General features: G+C 33.7%; 1 protein-coding gene across 1 annotated transcript; it reads right to left on the reverse strand.

Annotated features, from left to right (window-relative positions):
* On the reverse strand, positions 1-2,730 carry LOC130991640 (uncharacterized). Its single transcript, XM_057915963.1, has 2 exons — positions 2,352-2,730; positions 1-1,169 (listed from the first exon to the last, which is right to left on the reverse strand). The coding sequence occupies exon 2, from the start codon at positions 1,167-1,169 to the stop codon at positions 207-209; it is 963 nt and encodes a 320-aa protein (XP_057771946.1). The 5' UTR covers positions 2,352-2,730; the 3' UTR covers positions 1-206.
* Positions 2,731-10,612: the final 7,882 nt, after the last annotated feature.

Here is a 10,612-nt window from a genome sequence, read left to right on the forward strand (position 1 = left end):
TAACTTAATTTAGAAAGAAAAATACATATATATATATATATATATATATATATATATATGTCATGGATTTGACAGCAAATTTAACAAACCTTAAATTGTCAAGTTAGTCATTACAAATCTAAAATTGTGTCAAGTTAGTCATTACAAATCTAAAATTGTGTCAAGTTAATCATCACAAATCTAAAAAATTATCCAACACTAGAAAGCTAAGACATTAACCTTCTGAACAGGTTAGTAGAGATGCCTCCTCTTTTCCCTTTTCTTCCATCCTTCTTCTTCTTCTTCTTCTTCTTCCCTTTCATCGATTGTGACGTGCCTCCTCCTCCTTCTTCTTCTTCTTCTCCACCGTCTTCTTCTTTTCCTTTCCCTCCACCATCTTCTTCTTCAATAACTTTATCCATGAAAAACTTAAGTATAACATGATGAGTAGCCATAGTTCCACGACCCCCTCCAATGACCATCCCAATAACTTGTCCTCTACTGTTAAACAGAGGAGATCCAGAAGCTACTCCCGCATACGACATAGTATTAGTTTCTATCAATGGAGTCAGTGGATGCATATGATAGTAGCCCGCAATACCAGCACGGATAGTATAAGGTGGGCCTAATCCATACATCTCAGGAGGAAGACTGTAGTTTTCATAAGACTTGATCATCAAAGTAAAATCCTCTGGCTTTCTATCCTTCCAAATATTAGTAATGGATTCAAGATCATATCCACACGGACAGGATATCATTCCCTTCACATAAGCAAAGTACAAACCTGCAAGTCCTCCAATATAGTGCACATCCTCGCCAACACAAATTTGGTCATTCTCGTTGGCGAATGTGACAAAATCAAATGAAACATTTTCCTTCGAAACTAACTGTAGAATGCACACGTCCCACTTTTTGAAAATTTTCACTATCTTTGCAGTCATATCATGGGTCCAAGATCCATCCCTTCTTCGACCAATAATACTACATGTCACATTTTCAGAAGGTACACAATGAGCACATGTCATTAGCAACCCTGTGCTGCTTATACAAAATCCAGTACAAGAAAATCGATCATCATCACTGTCATGTCCAATTTTACGTGTAAATGTAATGTTAAACACAACAGGCAGCATAGTAGAGTAGAACTTTGGTACGCCGTCATCCTCAATAGAAATACAAAGTTGTGACATCTGAGAAAAATACAACATAAATATCTCAAAAACACTCAAAATAGGAAGGAGGAAAAAACAAACACACGCACAAATTATATTAAATCATAAAAAAGTTGTTAAAAAATAAAAAACCATAACATGTACAAGTTTACAGTTCAACACATTCTCAGTATTTATAAACTAATTTACAATCAAGAATTTGAAGTCATAATTTTCAAATGTTATGCCACATTTCAAGATCTATGTAAAAACAATTCCACCAGAACTGTTTAAACTTTGAATCGAAAGAAAGAAAAAAAAATAGAAGAAGAAAGAGATGTTTTTTTTTCTGTATCGCATTAAATCAAATTCAATCATTTTATCCTTTTATTAATTGGGCCACACCATTAGCATCGTCCACCAAATCATCACAGAAAAAACATCACTGAGGCTTCCATTGAAATTTAAAGCAAATATACAAGAAATGTCAAACCAGCAACTATAATCTAAGAATAAAGGTGGTACACATTGAATCATTTCAATTTCTTTTGGAACTAGAAAACGTGGAAATTATTGCTTATCTATAACTATATTTACAGATCTATCTATTAATATATTAAAACAGAGTTTTGGAACTATTTTTGTTAACCACCGGTTAACACGCCCATTTGAACATTTTCTTTTAATTTATATTTATAAACTTATAAATTACTGTATATAGTTCCAATACATTACAAATAAGTTAATGATAAATACTTGATGAACTAGTTATTTTTGTTTGAGAAAGCAATGATAATTGACTACGACGTGTACTCATCGATTGAAAATATTGCAAAATCTTCTCGTTATCAATTATTGAGAAAAAAAACAAAATAATAATTCTAATAATAGCCCACAAATTCTAATAAACCTTGTGCCAAAAAAAAAAAAAAAAACTTTCAAGAACCACAGTCCACAAACTGACCGACAAAGGCACTAAATAAATAGACCAAAAATATTCTACTACTTCCTAAGCAATTAGCAAAAGCCGACAACCACAAACTAAAAAAATATATATTCTTCCAAGAATGCAGCAACTGACCGACACCTCCACTAAATATTTTGACTAAAATTATTCTAATTTCGAAGCTATTCGCAGAATCGCAGTAGCCATTTTTATGAAATTTTCAATTCTCAAATCTCAATTTCACTTTTAAAATTTCAATAGATGAGAGGACTAACCAAACCAAGTGTGTGAGCTGCGACGATGTGGCGGACGGGACCGGAGGTGCGGTACGGTGGTGCGGCGCGGTGGTGCGGCGCAGAAGAAGCAATAGGTGTGTGTGGTGCCCGTGCCCTAACGCGCTTGCTAATTTGGTTTCGGTTTCGAAGGGGATGCGCAAGAACTTAAGAGTATTTTCAGAATTTTCCAATTTGTATTTATATTTATTATTTATGATTAATAAAAACAAATTTTTTATTAAATACTTGGATATAATAAGATCAAAATGCAGCAGAAAATTTGTATTTATATTTCCGCCCTTGCGAAGGAATAGCAGATGAAGAAGAAGAGATATACCTGGATATAATAAGATCAAAATGCAGCAGAAAATTGAAGAAGAATCAATTTGTTTCAACATAATGTATTAAATACTGATTTTTAATATGAGATCTATTTATGTATTTAAAATTGTAATATAAATTATAATTTCATTATTTTTTCCACTCTTATTTATTTGTTTGTTTGTTTTTTAATGGCGTCGACGTAAATATAAATTAATCTCAACATGATTTTTTTTTTGTTGTGCTTAATTGAACATATTGACAATATAATTTTTTTGGTTAGATTTGTTAAATATAAACATTTGTGAGAATAATATTTTCCAGTTGCGAACACTATTCTATAACTTTCTTACAACATATCAACTATCATAATGGATAAATTAACGAAGAAAATCTAAAATTTAAGGTTAGATGTAAAATGGGTTTTATCAAAAAGTTGACAGAATTAATAAAACTGCTTGGTATTTGAAAGTAGTAATATACTAATATGGTCTACGAGGGGAGAATGTATTTAAATTATAAAGGTATTCTATGAAAACACTATTTGTAGTAGAACTTACATAAACTATATGTCACAATTAATTTAGCGGACTCGTTAATTTCTATGTACACTGATGTATTTTTTTTATGCAAGTATGTAATTTTTCTTACCATGGTTTATTTACTTTTTAATGCGTAAATTAGGAGAAAAATTAAGGGGTGCATGGGTAAAATTCTCAATGGAGGGGCAAAATAAAAAATAAAAAAAGTAGAATTGACTAATATGGATGGTCAATGAAAATATGAGAACCATCGCCACATATTGGATTTAGAGCCCCTTTTACCAATGAAATCGACTTCCTTATACTCTCATTATAGGGGCTTTGGCTAAGCTTGTTTTAGAAAGTTTATAAGTTCTTAAAGCTTATAAGATGTTTAAAGAGCTTATTAAATGTAATTTTTTAATAGCTAATAAGTTGTTAGAGTTTTTGAATTTTTTAGCTTATAAGTTAAAGAGAGAATTTTAGTACATAAAATCGAAGAAAAAAAAAATTTGATTGGTATATATAATGAAAATAAAAAATTATAGCTGAGTTAATTTATGTACAGGTTGCTCTCATGATATTGACAATACTCATCCAAATCTTGTGTTAATACAAAGACAACAGTATTGGATCATTAGTTAATAAAATTAGAATGGTGTTTATCCTACTTGCATGATCAAAGCTTTTAGCTCACTTTGGTTGTGGTTTTGCCATGATTGTTGGATGATGATTTCCAAGCTGCTGTGGGTAGAAATGCAAAATCGATATATTGGGCGCGGCTGAGCCCATGTGAGAAATTATACAAGTGGTCTGGCCCGAAAGTTTGTTGAGCCATTTTTCGGGAGTATAGGATATGTTCGGCCCATTCTCGAGCCCATGCCATAAATTCATATTTATTCATCTCAATTTGAGATATTTAATTTACAAAAAAAAAATGTTAATCACAAATAAAAGTTAATTAGGTGTCCATTTTCTTTATCAATTGTTTAGGATATATTTATGACCCAATCCATAATTTATTTCTTTAATTGATATTATCAATAATCTAAGATATTTTGTGACTCAATCCATAATATTTGCCTTTTTTTTACATGATTATTTTAAAAAGCAAGACGATAGTATAAAGGGACATGCGTTCATATTTAATATGGTGAAAAGTGATTATTTACAAAGAAAATAGACCAATTCAAGTAGTACAACTGAAAAAAAAAAAAACCATATCAAATGAGACCGAAAAGAATTTTTTTTTTTTTTTTGAGATACATTTAAATGTAAATCTAATTGTTGGAGGGAGTATTATGTAAGTTGATGTTGAAATATCACTTATTTATGCATGTATTTGTTTGTTACAAATATAATATTGTGAAAGCATGGGACGATGTGGGTGGCACAAGTTTTAGAAATTGTTAGATAAAAATGTATCTCGCTTTATGAAAAATAGGGATAAAGTAAAGGTATTTGATTGAGGTAATGTCCAGAAACGATCAATAATTTTTCATATCAAATAAAGCCCGACCGGTGAATCGAGCCAACCTAACTTGCCTCATGTCTGGGTTGATCAAGGTTATAAGTCGATAGAAATTGGGCCGGGTCGACAAAGTTGGGGCCCTTCTTGTTTCACGATTTGATTTTTGACAACTCTAGTATTGGCTACGCTTACAACATTATTTGCTCCATAAAGATACGAGATCGCTACATCCCGTATTTCAAACTACAATATGTACAAGTGCAAAATCGATAAATTGGGTCGGGCTGACCCTATCGAGGCAATGTGAGAATTTAGGTAAGTAGCTTGGCCCGAAAGTCTGTTAGGCAAGGTTGCATTAAGTATAAAGAAATTGGGATATGGTTCTAAAATTCACATAACAACTTTAGAAAATTTATAGTATTTGGGCTAACTTAATACCGAGCCATTTAGACCTTCCCTTAATTCATCTCATGAAAGCAAAACCTCCAATCATAGTGCAATTTTAATCTTATGTGTTATGTACAAAAACATATGATATTCAGAAGCAACACACAAGTGAGACACTATTCTTGAAACTGGGAATTGTAACTGGATATTAAATCAAAACAGCCTAAAATTTTTCCATCTAAAAATATTACTTCCTCCATCACACTTATCTTGGCACTTTTTTTTTTTTAATTTATCTAATTTATAATGACATTTTCCAAAAATATTAGATTGTCCCTACATTTTCTACACATATAAAATAAGCGGGTCCTACCCACATTACGCTCTTAACTCTTAATAAAATGATGAGGATTAAAACCACATCGTATATATTAACAAAGTCTAAAACAATAGGGACGAATGCAATGATATCTCAATATTGAGGACAACATACATGTAGACAACCTTTGACAACTTCTCCATCACATTCAATTATAATATCATGCGAATCTATTCCAACAGATCTAGCAGGAGAATTTGGAGTAACCTGATATACACGTACATAAATTCTTACTCTTCGTATATAGAAATAGTTAAACGTAGGATGGGGGCGACTTCTGATTTTTGGCCTCACAAGTTCGATCGAGATGACAATCCGAGACAGTATGGAGTTTTATACCTGTGCTACCAATATGACGGACTACCAGAAGCAAGCTCCCAGCAAAACATCGGGTCAAGCTCCCAGCAAAGCACTTAGCCAAACATCCGGGCAAGCACCACCCACCGAAACATCGGGTCAAGCCCCCAGCCAAACATCGGGTCAGGCTCCCGGAAAAACATCGGGTCAAGCTCCCAGCAAAGCACTCAGCCAAACATCCGGGCAAGCACCACCCACCAAAACATCGGGTCAAGCCCCCAGCCAGTCTCCCGGCCACACATCAACAGTGTTTACTACCTCCCAAAGGGAGAATCAACTGATGCACGAAAAAAAAACACAAATACTTTGAGATTCTGTAGGGATGTCATTACTGACAAAGTTGGCAGGGTAAATCTTTTTCTCTTAAATTTATTATTTCACAATATTATCAAATATATCAACTAACTTTTTTTAACTTTTACTTTTTATGTAGTTTGCGAAGGCATGTTTGACCAGTGGTAGCCCATTGAAAGATGCTGATATTGAGGCAGCTATCATGTATTTGTTCTCCCCTCATTTGCTAAAATTCCAAAAAGTAGCATATGAAAAAAAGTCTTACACGATTTTGTGAAATGATAAGTTTGTAGAGATGGTTAAGCAACATTTGTTTTTGTTTTTGTCCAGTAACTGAGGCTGCCTTGTTCATTTGTTTTTGTAAGTTCTGATATTTAGTGGCAAAGCTAAGCACATCGTAATGACGTGGTACGTTGTGAAGCCAACCTCCCTGGGGTGTGGGGTTGATTGAACCTTGGAATATTACAACTAGAATTGCTACATTTGAAGGAATTGTTGTAGCACCTCTTTTAATTGATACTTGCCTTCTGTCTTTCTTGATTTTTGCTTTAAATAGCTTATTATGAATCTAATCAAACTTATTGTTATACCAGGCTCTCTATGTTATGAAGCTGAAATGTATGCATTCATTTGTTCATGCATTCATCTGTTCCTAATGTCAAATCCTTAGAAGAGGTATGTTGTTTCGATGACTACGAACAAGTACTAGCTATACAATGTTGTACTGCACACATGCACTCGTCGTAAATACACTAACAGACTAAAGGTAAGGCCAAATATGTTATTACAAAGTTCGGCCCAAAATGGCCAAAAGTCCATATGAGATAATGAACCCTTAAAACTAAACTTAATTAATCATTTACAAATCCAAAAAAGTAGAAAACATGAGAGAGCTAAAAGAAGATCAATCTTTTACACAAGTTAAAATGGATGTATTTTATTTTCTATGATTGCGACGTGACTTTTTGATGGGTGCTTCTTTCTTCTTTAATTGTGAGGCTACATTTCTCCGTTTTGCTTGTGATGTGCAATCGTCTAACTTAAGTACATTGGCAGGTGAAGAAGTGTCAAACATGCAATCACCGAATTGACCTTTAAGAGGGGTCGGCATTGTTTAGCTGCGAAATCAACAAACATTAAACAAATCACTAATAGATATGTATTATACTTTATATAATATCAAAGGAGTTGTTGGATATACATTAAATTGAATGGTTAAATGGTCACATATGCCTAAACTTTGTAATATGACATTTTTAGTCTTACTCCGTTAAATTCCATTGTTCCGTGTTTGTGGTGGAATCAACAATAGCTGATGGTGAATATATCAACACCATATTTACTTCTGCTTGCATCATAAGACATCATAGCGAAAATGCTGATGTTGTAGTTGTACCAAGTGATATTGAGGTTTGCGTAGTTTTGTGGCCATTTCATTATTTGACATATTCGAGTCTGATGCTTATACTCTATAATTTGGCTTTTTAGATAAGTGTGATTTTATCATAAGAGACTTTTTGCATGGGTGAGTGTGTGGGATATGATTTCCACTACAACATTGCAGCCCTTAAAATGAAAACTCAAATGGCAATCCCTTCATCAAGACTGAAGGAGTTAGATGACTCCATCAGTCTTGATCCAAATTTCGTTGATCAACCATATGATAATCGTGGTAGGTTTCGATTATTTCCTGGAGATACAGTAATGGCACTAGGTCGCTATAAAGCAATGAGGCTTGTGATTATCTCTGGAAAATTCAGGTGTGATATGGTTGAACGTTGATTGATGTATGAATCTTGTTAATTGGTTATTTTGACAATTTTAACCCATGCTCTCTTGTAGTATCACTCAGACTGGATTCGACTGTGAAAATCTTCTCCGTGCAGAATGGGAAATTAATAGCGTATCCAAACATTTCTCTTTTTATCTGTATAGGATCATCTTGTCTATGTATGATTGATTTTCTCTTTAATATTTTCTTCGTGTGATATCGTGGCATTGGGGGTCAACTGATCAATCGCCATGGAGAAGTGATTGGTATGAATTTTTTTGCTGATCGATTCACACCTTTTTTGCCGATCAATATAGTTTCATTGTGGTGGAAGGGCGTCAAGAAAAATGGGTATGACTCTTGTCATTACTTTATTTGATATAATAAGTTCATGTCTAAGTTGTACTTACACATTCACCTTTTGTAGGCATTGCATTATACCTCGACATGGATTGAAGTTGAAGAATATTTATCTGTATGAACCATGTTATTTGGAACTTGTAGTGCGGACATTTCCAAATACTTTTACAGGTGTTGTTGTTGATCAGGTGTGCACTTACTTTTACAAAGTGATGTTTTAACCATTATGTACCCTCAATTGGTTTTGTCCTCACTTGTCCACATTTACCAGAATTAATTAGTAGTTTTGTCCTCACTTGTCCACATTTACCAAAATTAATTAGGACAAATACGATTCATTGGAGTGTACTGCATCTTCCACTAAGATATTGAAAAGTGATATCATTATCGAATGTGATGGAAAACCTGTTGCCAGTACTTTGGTAACCTTATACTTTACTAAGCTCTTTTAACATACTATTATCTAATAAAGAAAGGTGTGTCAATATAACAGAATGCCACTATCATGACTAAACTAGTTTCTAGCTTTACTCGGGTGATGATGTTTTATTTGTCGTGTATCAATTTTGTAAGTGTATGCTGAAACTATACTTTCAACTCTCCTGTTAAGTTAACAGGTTGTTGACTACCTTAAATACGTGCAATTTTAGTTTAATATTTTTGTAATTTTTTCCTGTTTGTCGTCAGTTCTTAGAGTTGATATGGGACAAGGCGGGGGAACATGTGCAGTTAACTTTACTACGACCATTTGATGGTTCCCGTTTGCATGTTACTATAATTGTTGGTAATGTTGGCCATAATACACTTAACACGTGAATATACTGTGCACATGCACTCGTCGTAAATACACTAACAAGCTAAAGGTAAGGCCAAATATGTTATTACAAAGTTCGGCCCAAAATGGCCAAAAGTCCATATGAGATAATGAACCCTTAAAACTACTCAGCCAAACATCCGGGCAAGCACCACCCACCAAAACATCGGGTCAAGCCCCCAGCCAGTCTCTCAACCACACATCAACAGTGTTTACTACCTCCCAAAGGGAGAATCAACTGATGTACGGAAAAAGAACACAAATACTTTGAGATTCTGTAGGCATGTCATTACTGACAAAGTTGGCAGGGTAAATCTTTTTCTCTTAAATTTATTATTTCACAATATTATCAAATATATCAACTAACTTTTTTTAACTTTTACTTTTTATATAGTTTGCGAAGGCATGTTTGACCAGTGGTAGCCCATTGAAAGATGCTCATATTGAGGCAGCTATCATGTATTTGTTCTCCCCTCATTTGCTAAAATTCCAAATAGTAGCATATGAAAAAAAGTCTTACACGATTTTGTGAAATGATAAGTTTGTAGAGATGGTTAATCAACATTTGTTTTTGTTTTTGTCCAGTAACTGAGGCTGCCTTGTTCATTTGTTTTTGTAAGTTCTGATATTTAGTGGCAAAGCTAAGAACATCGTAATGACGTGGTACGTTGTGAAGCCAACATCCCTGAGGTGTGGGGTTGATTGAACCTTGGAATATTACAACTAGAATTGCTACATTTGAAGGAATTGTTGTAGCACCCATTTTAATTGATACTTGCCTTCTGTCTTTCTTGATTTTTGCTTTAAATAGCTTATTATGAATCTAATCAAACTTATTGTTATACCAGGCTCTCTGTGTTATGAAGCTGAAATGTATGCATTCATCTGTTCATGCATTCATCTGTTCCTAATGTGAAATCCTTAGAAGTGGTATGTTGTTTCGATGACTACGAACAAGTACTAGCTATACAACGTTGTACTGCACACATGCACTCATCGTAAATACACTAACAGACTAAAGGTAAGGCCAAATATGTTATTACAAAGTTCGGCCCAAAATGGCCAAAAGTCCATATGAGATAATGAACCCTTAAAACTAAACTTAATTAATCATTTACAAATCCAAAAAAGTAGAAAACATTAGAGAGCTAAAAGAAGATCAATCTTTTACACAAGTTAAAATGGATGGATTTTATTTTCTATTATTGCGACGTGACTTTTTGATGGGTGCTTCTTTCTTCTTTAATTGTGAGGCTACATTGCTCCGTTTTGCTTGTGATGTGCAATCGTCTAACTTAAGTACATTGGCAGGTGAAGAAGAGTCAAACATGCAATCACCGAATTGACCTTTAAGAGGGGTCGGCATTGTTTAGCTGTGAAATCAACAAACATTAAACAAATCACTAATAGATATGTATTATACTTTATATAATATCAAAGGAGTTGTTGGATATACATTAAATTGAATGGTTAAATGGTCACATATGCCTAAACTTTGTAATATGACATTTTTAGCCTTACTCCGTTAAATTCCACCGTTCCGTGTTTGTGGTGGAATCAACAATAGCTGATGGTGAATATATCAA

The sequence above is a fragment of the Salvia miltiorrhiza genome, chromosome 7, assembly GCF_028751815.1.
Source record: "Salvia miltiorrhiza cultivar Shanhuang (shh) chromosome 7, IMPLAD_Smil_shh, whole genome shotgun sequence".
NCBI lineage: Eukaryota > Viridiplantae > Streptophyta > Magnoliopsida > Lamiales > Lamiaceae > Salvia > Salvia miltiorrhiza.

Coding starts and splice junctions, on each gene's coding strand:
- LOC130991640 (XM_057915963.1), bottom strand. CDS start 1,169: ATGTCACAACTTTGTATTTCTATTGAGGATGACGGCGTACCAAAGTTC.